Source organism: Numida meleagris, chromosome 2, assembly GCF_002078875.1.
Source record: "Numida meleagris isolate 19003 breed g44 Domestic line chromosome 2, NumMel1.0, whole genome shotgun sequence".
In the NCBI taxonomy this organism is placed as follows: Eukaryota; Metazoa; Chordata; class Aves; order Galliformes; family Numididae; genus Numida; species Numida meleagris.
In genome coordinates, this window is record NC_034410.1 from 92,849,568 (window position 1) to 92,862,526 (window position 12,959).

A 12,959-nucleotide genomic window follows, 5' to 3' on the forward strand; every position below is an offset into this window, starting at 1 on the left:
AAAATATTGTCCAAGTAGTGTGTATACTGTTTTGACAGATCATCTTTGGATTTTCTTCAAGGTCACGGTGTCATATATTCAGAAGATAATAGATGGAGCAAAGCAGCCTGACACTGTTTTTCTCATGTTGACACTGTATGCTAGGTAGCCTTTCAACCTTTAAAAATCAAGCAAGATGAACAAAATGGTTTTTTGTTGATCAAGTAGGCAATTCTTATTGCTTATGAGATGCTGTTTACTACCTGTTGGGGAAATCTAAATGTTTGAATTTTGGCAGAGTATGTCTTGGATTGACAGATTGTTGGTTTGTTGTTATTTTTTTCCCCTTCCAGACTGAAATCTATTATTCAGGAAGTTGCTAGAGATTATCGGGATCACTTTCACAGGTGTGCACACATTTCTACAGTATGCTTAAATGAACTTCTGTGTTAATCTTTCTAAGGCAGCAGTTATTTTTCTTTTTTCTACCTGAGAAATGATATACTCTGTTTTTTTTAACCATACACTGACATTAGTTGGCTGTTTCATTAATTGAGTGTGTTTTGCATAGCTGATTGTCCTGCATCATTGCAATTTTTTTTTTTTTTTGCATTATAGTGCTGGCTGCGTACTTCAGTTGCAAAATAATGTTTAGGACAAACTTGTTTTAATGCTAAGACTCATTGCTCTTTGTTTGTTTGTTTGTTTTTATAATGTTTTTCCTGGCATTTCTTACAGGGATTTCCAGTTTGGCCATATGGATGGAAATGATTACATCAATAGCTTACTAATGGAGTAAGTACATTTGTATTTCATAGAATCATAGAATGGTTTGGGTTGGGAGGGATCTTTAAGATCATCTACTTCTAAACCCCCTGCTATAGGTAGGGACAGCTCCCTCTAGACCAGGTTGCTCAAAGCCCCATCCAGCCTCGCCTTGAATGCTTCCAGGGTGGGGGCACCCACAGCCTCGCTGGGCAACCTGTTCCAGTGTCTCAGCACCCTCACAGTAAAGAAATTCTTCCTGATATCTCGTCTAAATATACTCTCCTTCAGTTAAAAACCATTTCCCCTTGTCCTGTTGCTGCATGCCCTTACAAAAAAGTCCCTCCCCAGCTTTCCTGTAGGCCCTCTTCGGGTACTAAAAGGCTGCTATAAGGTCTCCTCGGAGCCTTCTCTTCTCTGGGCTGAGGAGCCCCAGCTCTCTCAGCCTATTCTTGTAAGGGAGGTGCTCCCACCCTCTAATCATCTTTGTGGCCCTCCTCTTGTCCTACTCCAACATCTTCATGTCCTTGTGTTGGGTGCTCTATAACTGCACACAGTATTCCAGGTGGGGTCTCATGAGAGCAGGGTAGAGGGGCAGAATCACCTCCCTCAACTGCTGGTCACGCTTCTCTTGATGCAACTCAGGATACGGTTGGCCTTCTGGGCTGCAAGCGCGCATTACTGGCTTACATTCAATCTTTCATCAATCGACACTCCCAAATCCTTCTCCTCAGGGCTGCTCTCAAGCCATTCTCTGCCCAGCCTGTATCTGTGCTTGAGACTGCCCCAACTCAGATGCAGGACCTTGCATTTGGCCTTGTTGAACTTCATGAGGTTGATATGGGCCCACCTCTCAAGCCTGTCCAGGTCCCACTGGATATCGTCTCTTCCCTTTACCATGTCAGTATTCCAGTATTCTTTCTTCTCTTGTAGTTGTTGCTGTTGTATTTAACTTAAAACAATCTTCTGAAGAATTCCTGCCTTTTGTGAATTTAAAAAAAAAAAAAAAAATACTGTCCTCAGAACTATAGTATCATTTGTTAAATTAAAGCTACATAATTTAATTTTAGAGGTTTGTCTTACTGGTAGTGCTGAGTGACAGAGTTTATCTTTTAGGTTTACTTTATTAAATGAACTACTCTACTAGAACCGTATCTTGTTTTTTTTCCCCATCATTGGTTAAATTTACAGGGCACTATCAAAATTAGAAGTTTTACGTTTCCTGTTACAAATTGATATATGCTTACATGTTAGCCATGTTTTTTTGTTTCTGGAGAGGCATATTTTATTCTTACTAGGGCATTTTCAAAACTGAAGCTTGTTAAGGTGGATCTTGCTTTATGTACCTGTACTTTCTGAAAAGCAGTTGAAAAGTACAGTATTTGCCTGAGATTGTGTAAGAGGTCTTCCTAAAAACAGAGATAAGTATCTATTAGCATTTTAGAAGCTGGCATTGAAGTATCACTTAACAGATACCATAAATTCCTCTTTTCACCATGGATTTGTGGAGCTGAAATGAAGAGATACATGCATCTGTAGAGAAGCAGCATAAAATGCATAAAAGATGCTGTTTGTCTGCTCGTGGTATGTACTTATTACCTTTTGAAATATATAAATAACCTAACAGGGTGCTTAACATTTGCCCTTACTGTCCAAAGATCTGTCATTAGAGAGTTAGGTTGCTTGGTGTTTACTGTTGACTTGTTCTAGTCTGGCCTTCTAAATAAAGGAAGGGGGTAACAGGAATAAATGTGGCAGCTTTGTAGTGGAAGAGTATTCTGAGTCCCATTCTTGTTGATTGAAGCACAGACCATGAGCATCTATAGAATCCATCTTCCACAGTGTTTGTCTTGTATCTGTCTGGTTTTGCAGCTGTTGTGGATGCTAGATCTAAGGCCACAAGAGGACTACAAGGTCAAGAGTAGCAAACTGATACAGGTGTGCAAATGCTCTTTTCTAAAACTGTGCCACTAAATGTTCTAGGAGATTCATGAGGAGTCTGGAAGTACTAGGTTAGTATTTCTGTGGAATGCCTCTAGATTCAGTTTAGTACCTGAATGTAAGTAATTTGAAAACATCTGTCTATCAGTCGGAGTAGAATAGTGTGATTACTGATTCAGTGCTTTCTAGTTGCCAAAAAATGAGACCCTCTGCTCTTCATTATTTCCTTTCCTGTGTGGGCTCTGCTCTGTCTGCTGAGCTTTTTCAGCTATGTGGCATAAATAAGTTTCATTTTCCTAGTTAGGAGAATAGGGGTGGTATTTTACTGATCCAACAAAACCTAAATGTTCTACTGCATAGTCTGCTGAGCACTGGAACTGATGTGCAAAGAAGGTGGGGAGGGAGATGTGTTCCCGGGGAGGAAGAAAATGAAGATGAAGAAGTGTTATTTACACCAGTAGTGATCTGGTAATAATTGTTAGATCTGTTTAGTTGGATTATTTAACTTAATCTACAAAAAGCCTGAATTTATAATTTGTTGTGTATGGAAAGTTGCTGTTGAACTATTTGCAGTTTCATAGTTTATTTTCTAAATGGAACATGTATTTCCAGTGTAGCTGGAAATCAGCAAAATACATCAAATAATAGAAGTAGTTGCTGTTTACCTGACTACCTGAATATTTTGAGTAAAACGATATTGCCAGGCCTTCAATTTTCCACTAGGTGGCAGCAAGTGGAAAGAGGTTGGAAAAGCCTCTTGAAACAGGAGAAATCTATTGCAGAATACTGTTTATTCTTCCAGATGTGCATAACAACAAATGCCCTTTCTCCACAAAGGACAAAACTATTCTATCAGTAGTCCCTAGTAGAAATGCACTTACAGACTTAAATGTAAAATCATAGAATGGCTTGGGTTGGAAGAGACCCCAAGGATCATCAAGTTCTAACCCCCGCCCCAGGCAGGGCCACCAACCTGCAGATCTGGTACTAGACCATCTAATACCACTAATAGTTAGGGTCATTTATCTCTGTCTTCAGCAATGGATGAGAATGCTTCTGTTGAGTTAAAAATGATAGTGCTTAGAAGTGTGTACAAAAGAAGAAAACAGTATATTATGTATTTTACTGAAAGCAAATATACATATTTGTGGAAGGTGAGGTATATAGCATCATTGTAATGTCCGCTGTAGGTGTCTGTACATCTTAATTCCTCAGCTCTTATAATAACCCAGTTAAGTATGTGACTTCATGAATTTCTGGATAGCGTATAAATTTGATATATCAAGTTTAATTTTTGGTTGCTTTTCAGACAACTCCAAGAATTCAGTTACCAAACTGGTAAACGTGGTAGAATCACTGTTATTTGGTGCCTTTTTTCTTTTAGGGATGGGAAGTGGTTTATACTGCTTAGTATCAATTTTTTTTTCATATCCACGTAGTAAAACTTATTTTGGTTACGTCCAGAGTGATGCATTTTGGCAGCAGTTGATAAGTTGTGATCAAGCATTTGATTTGATTGACTCCTTACTTACATTTCTCAATTATTCCTAAGAAATAGAGAATAAAAATGTGTGGGGAAAAAATGTATTAAGAAAATCTTATTACAAGCTTTCACTGTTGGCAAAGCTGGTTTTATGGATTTTATTGAGTACACTCAGAAGGATGAAATTATTTTGTTATCTCTGTAGTAGATCTTACATTTTCTGAGGTGCATCATGCTTTATACTTGAAATCTAGGAATATGGTCTGCACTTCAAGTCCTAGAGTATTCTGTTTTCCAGGAGCTTAACATTTGCATGGAAAAAAATATTAAAGTTATCCAGTGCTAAGTTTGGAATTAAATTTAAATTTAAAAGATTACTGTGTCAGAAAATCTACAATAATTTCTGTGATGTGAAGAAAAATTAGAATCTTGAGTAAATGCTAAGTATTTTTTATACAATTGATTATGGATTATTATAGCCACAGTGAAGGCTGGAATCATCATCAGTATTACTTGGATTACAAATGTACATGGGTGAGTCACTGTTAGACAAGAGTGAAAATGTAGAAAATTAAGTTTGCGTTATTTCTGCTGTGAAGGAAAGCTACTTGTTTCTTAAAATAAATTATTGATAGAAATGTTGAAAATTGGTAGAATTGTTCACCTCATTTAATGTGTTTTAAATCTTGTTTGTTGAAAAATATGCTTGCATAGTATAAATTTTTTTCTTAAATCTGGTCTAATTTTGAATTTAGTCCTACTTGGAGAAGTAGATTATACTGCAGTATCTCTAGAGATGTGCCAACCTGTTTTCTTTTATGTTTTTGTATTCCTTAGTAGTGATTATACATTTGAATGTCAACTAATAAGTAGTAATGGTTTAAAAACTCTAGCTTGTTTGCTATACCTAAAAGATACTTGAAGAAAAGTCAGTATATTGTATTCTTTTGACTTAATTGGCAAAGGTTGATCAATTAGAGCTGATCAGCTAGGATTGAATTCTTGGATTATAGTTTTGCATTTGTGCACAAAAACAGTGTGTTGTGTCACTAATACATTTCAAATGCAAGGCTGCTGTCTGAGATCTCTCAGTAATTGGGAAGTCAGAAGGTACTTTATTTGCAGTCACTATGGGTATGTAAAATACAGTAAGCTTCAGTAGCTTCACTGACAAAGATGAGAAGGAAAAGTATTAATGAGAAACATGCTTGTACTATTACAGTGATTCTCTTTCTCCTTCCTTCTTTTATTTAAGGAACTGGTATTTGTAGTGCACATTGAGAAGATCAATGACATGAGTGTCATTAAATGATGTAGAGGTCATTTGAATTGCAATGTTGTAGACAGTATTTTTTTTTTTTTATGTCTAACCTTTTCATTTTACGTTTCCAGTGACTTGACAATCCCTACTATTGTTGTTTTGAATACCTCCAATCAGCAGTATTTTCTACCAGATAGGCACATCGAGAACACAGAAGACATGGTTCAGTTTATTAATGATATATTGGATGGTACAGCTGAAGTAAGTCTTCATTGTGACTTCAAATATGTTGTTGGTGTTTATTTTGTAAGATGTTGAAGTAGGAAAAAAAAGGTTGCTCTGACTGTTATGTCATATGCTTTATCTTCTTTTCTGTCTTCTTGTCTCAGACACTGTCAATAGAATCATAGAATGGCCTGGGTTGAAAAGGACCATAATGATCATCTAGTTTCAACTTCCCTGCTATGTGCAGGGTTGCCAACCACTAGACCAGGCTGCCCAGAGCCACATCCAGCCTGGCCTTGAATGCCTCCAGGGACGGGGCATCCACAACCTCCTGGGCAACCAGTTCCAGTGCGTCACCACCCTCTGTGTGAAAAACTTCCTCCTAATATCTAACCTAAACCTCCCATCTCAGTTTAAAACCATTCCCCCTTGTCCTGTCGCTATCCGCCCTTGTGAACAATTGTTCCCCCTCCTGTTTATACCCTCCCTTCAAGTATTGGAAGGCCACAATGAGGTCTTCCCGGATCCTTCTCTTCTCCAAGCTAAACAAGCCCAGTTCTCTCAACCATTCCTCATAGGAGAGGTGCTCCAGCCCTCTGATCATCTTGGTCACCCTCCTCTGAACTCATTCCAATAAATGTGTGATTCTGAGTTCAAGGTGTGCCTTTGCTCAGATTTCTGACTGCAGAACCTCCAATAGCAAGCAAATGTAGTTTTATTGTATAGAGCATGTTAAATTATCTTGAGATTTCTTTTACTGTTGTCATTGATAAATTGAGAGCTTTTTATACTCTTCCTGGTTTCCTTTAAATTTTTTCTGGTGCATGTAATTTGTGCTTTCTTTTGGGCAATGACTAAGTAAATCTAGTAGATTCAGGAATTACAGGTTCAGATTGAAAGTGGTGGTGTGCTTCCTCTGCCTATTTTGTACACAAGCTTGCTCTTCTCTAACTGCTCTTAATGGCCTTTTAACAAACCTAATCAATCCACCTGCAGCTGATGGCTTGGACAATTTTTTTGATGCTAGCAAAACAAACTCAGGTTTGCTTCTACCCTCAGTGGACTGCAAGTTGAGCAAAAGGCTATGTTATGGGAATAAGGAAAGACTGTGTATTAGAGCTCTCATTTGTGCTCACAAGGCAAGATGGCTTCTCAGTGAAAGAAGGCAGTGCTGACAAATTGTCCTGCAGCCTCCTGGAAGACGCCTATGTCCAGTTCGCTTCACACTGAAGGCTGACTGAGTTAGCTGAATCTCGCATTACATTATGCCAACAGTTTTAGGATGCTGAATAGTAATAACAAGTAAGGCTGCAGATTGTTTCAGTCATATGGGATACTTTGGTTTATTTAGTCTGACAGATTGATATATCAACAACACAGTGTGGGTGGATTTGCTTGCTGTTGATGACTTTACTGATCAAGTATCCAGTTGCAAGGCAAGGGATATTCCAAGTAAATTCTTCAGTTCCATTTTTTCTTCAGTTCTCAATTCTTTAATATTTTTTAATTACACTTGAAAATTCTGAATTATGTTTTTATTAGCATCTATTTAATTTTGTTTAAATATAACAGATTGAATTAGTTTGTCTGGTTTTTAACTTTGAGTAATTCCGTATTTGTGATGCCTTGTGTTTTTTCTTTTACTATCACTTGTGTCTTTGTATGTTTTATTTACAGTATTTTAGCTAGAATGATTAAAGGTCTGTCTGAATGCACATCCTTTGCGTGTATGTGAGAGGGTAATACAGGATGGGATTTCATTTAAGCTAAATAATGTCTGTAGACATAAAATGGCATTACTACAGATATGTTCAGACCCAAGAAATTGTACAACTTTTGATGAATGGCAGACTTTAAAGTACAGTAGTAAACTAGTAATAGAACGTAAGCTTTCTGAACCACAGTGAAATTTCTGAGGAATGTGACAATCCCTACCTCCTTTATTTGGAAGGTGTTGGAATATTCACCTTGTTATTCTGTATGGTCTATTTAGCCTTCTTTGAGTGCTTCATCTTTGTAATTTGCAGCTTTGGGGGATTTGGTCAGGGTCGCTTTCTGGTCAGTTGATTTCCTCCAAAATGTAGATTCTCATTCTATTTTTTTCTCTGGCATCTTGAGATGAGTGAAGACTGGTCTTGATCAACACACAAATTAGCTTCAGATTCATGTAGTATTTTGGAAGCTCTGCTGATCTAGGTGGTAACACGAGTAGTCTGTCATTGCTAGCCACAAGCTATTTTTCATTACACCTGTGTATCTGTTTGTTATTTTTTAGATTTTTCTAACTACTTCTGTTATTGTCCATAAATAGATATCCATCAGCTATAGGAAGGTACAGAAGGTCTATTCAATTTTATAATTGTTACATTGGGATAGTTGTTAGTTTTTCTTGCTGTTTCTCTATGGTAAGAGGTGTTTAAAGAGTGCCAGTTCACCGTTAACGAGTTGTTTAAAACAATTGTGGGAAAATTTTTCATGAGACTACTAAAATGTTTGTCCATGCTTGAGAAGTTGGAGTGTCTGGGCATCATGAGATGCAAGAATAATTACTTTTCATTTCCTTCTAAAGGGACTTAAGATTTCAAGGTCTGAAGAATGAACTTTTGGAATCATAACTGAAAAGTGTCAGCAGTTTTGACATGGTTCCATTTGAAATTTCAGGCACAAGGTGGTGATGGAGTTCTGCAACGAATCAAGAGAATAGTCTATGATGCCAAGTCTACTGTAGTGGTAAGTTTTATATTTTGTAAATAAGATAGTGTGGAGCAATAGAAGGCAATGATAATGCCTTCTACTAGGAAAGGAGCACACTTAAGAAAGTATTTGTTAAGATTTAATTTAAAAAACTGCTTAGAAGAAGGTAGCTCACCCTTTCCAAATACTGGTGACATCTTGAGAAGAGCATGATCTCTGAATGGAGAAGCTGTTCCCTCAGCTGCTAACCCATAAATGAAGGTAAGGACGCTGGGTCCACCCCTTCTGGCTGCTCAGGTGCACTGCTTGCACCTGAGCTCCCTGGGTTAGCCACGCCTTCTCACCTGGTGCTCAGTCATTGGTTCAGGCCATGACCTAGCAATTCCCATACAGATGGTAACCTTGTCAATCAAGATGCATATATTTTCAGAGGTTGTAGAAAAAATTTTATATAAATCTGTTCATGTATATGCTCACTCACATACATGTATGCATTATGTTTAAGCCTAACTAACTTCTTGATGAAAGTCTTGAATAACATTTTCTAGCGTGCTAAATATTCAGCATACAGAGTTTCTTATTTATTCACTCCCTTTCTGTATTAAAATCTGGTCTGTATTTTAAGAGAGAGAACAGGAAGAATTCAAAATGTTTTTTTTAACCCTCCTTTCTTCCTTTTGTTGAAAGTGATAACACTTTTACATTCTGAGGAAAGCTATTTAGGGCATAAAGAGATTAAATACTATATGTGATGTGGTTTTAAAACAAATATTTTATCATTCTTCTTAGAGGTTAACAATGCTTAACAGACTTTTATTGGGCAGGTGTACGTAAATTTTTCTCAGCTTGTTGTACACAAGCAAAAAAATCTTTGCTGCGAATTTGAATTTACATTTGCTTGTTTCTTTGTGTGACTTCCAAACTTCTGTCAGCATGCAGTATTCACACATCAGTTTCTGAAACCAAAAATCTTTCCTCCTGTGAAATAAAGTCTTTCAAGCTACTCTTTAATAGGAAGCTCCCTAATAGCAGATGGCTTCTCCAGATTCCTTGTGATGACTCAAACTCATCTTTGAGAATGAGACACAAATGAGAGTTTAAACTGGTTGTTTTAAAATGTTATTTTTGTGTTATTAGGACAATGGTTTCTCAAGCTTCAAACAATGAATAGAATATGTAGTTAGTATGTTAACATTAATCATCCTATTGGAACATTGTAATATTAATCTGAGACTTGTTTTTAATAAGCTTACAGTAGGAATGGCTAAAATGACTGCTTTGCCCTTCTTAAGAAAACTGACTCAGTTCAGATGGTAGTAAATGAATGTGCAGAGTAATAAGTAACGCGGTAAATTTGTATGTTCAATGAAAGTGTTGATGACTTCAAATCTGCGTTTCAACAGTCAGTGTTCAAGAGTTCACCACTTCTGGGATGCTTTCTCTTTGGGTTGCCCCTGGGTGTCATCAGCATTATGTGTTACGGAATCTGCACAGCTGATACAGATGGAGGTGTAGATGAACATGAGGCAATTAAAAAGGAAAACAGCGATCGGGAGCTCACAGACGATGGCAGTGAGGAAGAACAAGAGGAGGAAAAGAACGGAAAATATACAGAACTTTCAGATGGAGAGCTTAAACAGAAAGACCTATTGGAAAAGAAAAAAGACTAATTTGTTGAACAAAAAAGTCTCTAGAATTTCCAAATAGACTTATTTATTGAAGGTAGTCATTTATTGATGATCTTCATGAAAGAGGACCTCTTTGTGTCTGCATTGTGGTAGTTTTGACTTGCATGTATTCAAATTTTCTCAGATATTGACAGGAAAAAGAACTGAAATAGGGATGTTCTCTCAATTGTCTTTAATGGTTATCAAAGGAATATGAAGGAATTTGCAGGTACAATTTGGCACTTTTTGGGAAGTTTTGTATTGTTCATTTCTAGAACAGTGAGATAATGCTACTTGACCTTAGTATACCTGATGACCTGATAATAATGCAGCCCAGCTGAACGCTCAGAATTAAGGCTGTATACTAAGAAAATTTAAGAGATCTGTAAAGTCTTTCAGAACCTTGATAGTTAAAGACAAGTTACGGTTTTCCCAGGAACTCACATGTTCTATTGTTGCACATTATTTTGGAAAAAATACTTTTTTGTTAACAAGTTAAATGTGAATTGTTATAAACCAGAAAACTGTTTTATTACGTACTAATGTAATGTAATTATTGGCAGTCAAGAATACCTACATGATATATAGTATGTTAGCAGCTAAAAATTATTGGAGAGCTACATTATAAAACATTTCAAACAAGATTACCTGTTAAATTGTTTTGTGCTTACATAAAACCTATAGTACAACTTGGTAAAGGATGACACAAGCACCCTTTAACTGTTTTGCCAAAATCCCACATGACAAGCTTTTTGACTGATGTAAACATGTTTACAGTGTTTAATTTGGATTGTTGTAAATCTTTGAGGTGGTTGGTGTTGATACTATTTGAGACTGTTACCTAGAGAGTTAATGGAGCATAATATTAACTTTCATACAGATTGATCAGTACAATGCATTTTTATTATCTGTTTAGTCATAAAGGTCACTTTTAATACAGTCCTGTGAAAGTGACTATTTTGTGTCCAGGGTTAAAATCTCCAAGGATAAGCTTATAAAGCAGCCTTTGGCATTCATGTTATGAAGAGTACCGTATCAACAGAACTTCTGTTGCTCCTCATCTTGGTATTCATGCTGTTTGTTTTTTTCCTCTTTTAAAGTAATATTACTGTACAATACAGATCAAGTCCTCTGCATAAGGCAGCTAGATCACGTAAGAAATTACTATGCTGTAACTCTAAGTTAAGGCATTCTTAATTAAGACATTGATAAACTTAAATAGTCAAGTTCTGTGTTGGAGCAAACAATGATAATATAAAGCATAACTAAGGAAAATGAATTGCATCCTTTTTCCTTGTAGGAAGGAAATTTGGTTCTTCGGTTTAAGTAGCTTGGTAACAGCTGGCTTCATGTTACGGCGTAGGGTACAATAAGTAGATGACTTATCAGTGTAATAAACAAGGTCTAAAGCTAGGTATTTTTTTCTGAAAAGTATTTTCTATCTGACTTTGAGTCATCTGCTTTTTCCTTCAAGACAAGAAGAAAAGACGAGTTCATAGAATTTTGAATAGCAGGAGTCAGAGATGCTTTTTTTTTTTGCTTTTTGTTTTCTCCTTTTTCCTTCTGTGAATTGTATTTTTCCTTTTTTCTTTCATTATATTTGCAGAGCTGGTGGTTGTAAATAGTAAGTTGAGTTTCCTTGCTTTTTTAATGTTTGTGTTTTGTTTTTTTTCAATCTGCAGGATACTTTGAGGTATATTTTAGCATATATATGAAGAGAGAGATGCTTAAAAATGTATTTAGAGTCATCTTTAATATGATATAGAGCTGTTCAGTTGCATTTTAAAACAAAAATCACTCAAGGACAAAGCTGTAAGTTCCTTTGGAATTCAACATAAGTCAGTGCTAACAATCAAAATGTAGGACTAGTAATACAGTACAGTTAATTTGTCTGTTGTCATGAGATTTCAAGAAAACAATTACATATTTAATTTTGGCTTAGGCTGGAGTCATGCAGCTTTTGACTAAGAAGGTGGATGCGATCAGTGGAAGGCCACCCTTCATTCTGTAGCGTCTAATTAAGAAACCAACCAAAAACCTGACCACCAAAACTAAAAAGAAACACAAAACCCCATGAATTCTGCTGCATTGCAAAGAACTGTTTCATTTGTGACTCTTCATTTTTTTTGTGGTTATTTTGTATGTTTGTAATCAAAATAGTAGCCCAGTATCTTGCTGAGAAATCTTCTGTGATACAAAGCTGAAAATGATAAATGCTGTGTAAGATACACATCACACTGGGTTCTGATACAACTGTGACATTCAACTGCTGAAGATGAAAACGTATCTCAGTCACTTCTGAATTGTAATATCAATCTGATATGTATTGAGCTATTGAAAATTAAGCTTGAAATGAACTGCTGTTTTCACCAAATCCTTTTCTCAGCTATGTTCAACAAGGCACAGGGAAAAGAAGAGCATATGAATCACAAATGTGAGTATAAGAAGTGATGTGCAATTAAGGAAACTTACTGAGGTCATGCAAATAGTTTTGAATGTTGTCTGAGGAGAATCCGTCATTTTATTTTTATCCTCAAATGTCTCAAGGTTTCTTAAAGCAACTTCACGGTCATAACTTCTGAATTCATGAAATAATGCTGCTTTTTGATTCAAGTGTAAGCCTTTTGTTTTTCTATAATAAAAACACATAAAAGTGCTTGTCTCTCTTGCTTAATTTATGTTGTGTTGAGATGCTGCACGTTCTGTAGGAGGCAGCATTTCCTGCAACTTCTGTTGTAAGTATGTGTTAAGCCTGAGTAACTCAGTCCAGAACTGCAGGTGGCAGCTTTTAAAAAGCTGACACCTCTTCAGTACTTTGAAACAATTCTCTAGTTTTAGGAGTGAATAGTTTCTTTATACTGCTGGGATGCCCACTAAGTAAAACAAATGCATTTATGAAAGAAGGAATTTTAATACCAACACATTCCATTCGCATACTTGCAAA

At 36.4% G+C, this 12,959-nt stretch overlaps 1 protein-coding gene across 3 annotated transcripts in view; it reads left to right on the forward strand.

Annotated features, from left to right (window-relative positions):
- Positions 1 to 12,671, forward strand: part of TMX3 (thioredoxin related transmembrane protein 3) — a 28,902-nt gene extending 16,231 nt beyond the window's left edge. For 2 of the 3 annotated variants that reach the window (XM_021387130.1, XM_021387132.1), the window contains 5 exons: positions 333 to 386; positions 718 to 774; positions 5,561 to 5,690; positions 8,316 to 8,384; positions 9,752 to 12,671. In XM_021387130.1, the coding sequence (XP_021242805.1) occupies positions 333 to 386; positions 718 to 774; positions 5,561 to 5,690; positions 8,316 to 8,384; positions 9,752 to 10,018 (577 nt within the window). In that variant the 3' untranslated portion in view covers positions 10,019 to 12,671. The remainder of the gene's footprint in view (positions 1 to 332; positions 387 to 717; positions 775 to 5,560; positions 5,691 to 8,315; positions 8,385 to 9,751) is intronic. The other variant, XM_021387131.1, reaches the window with a different exon arrangement.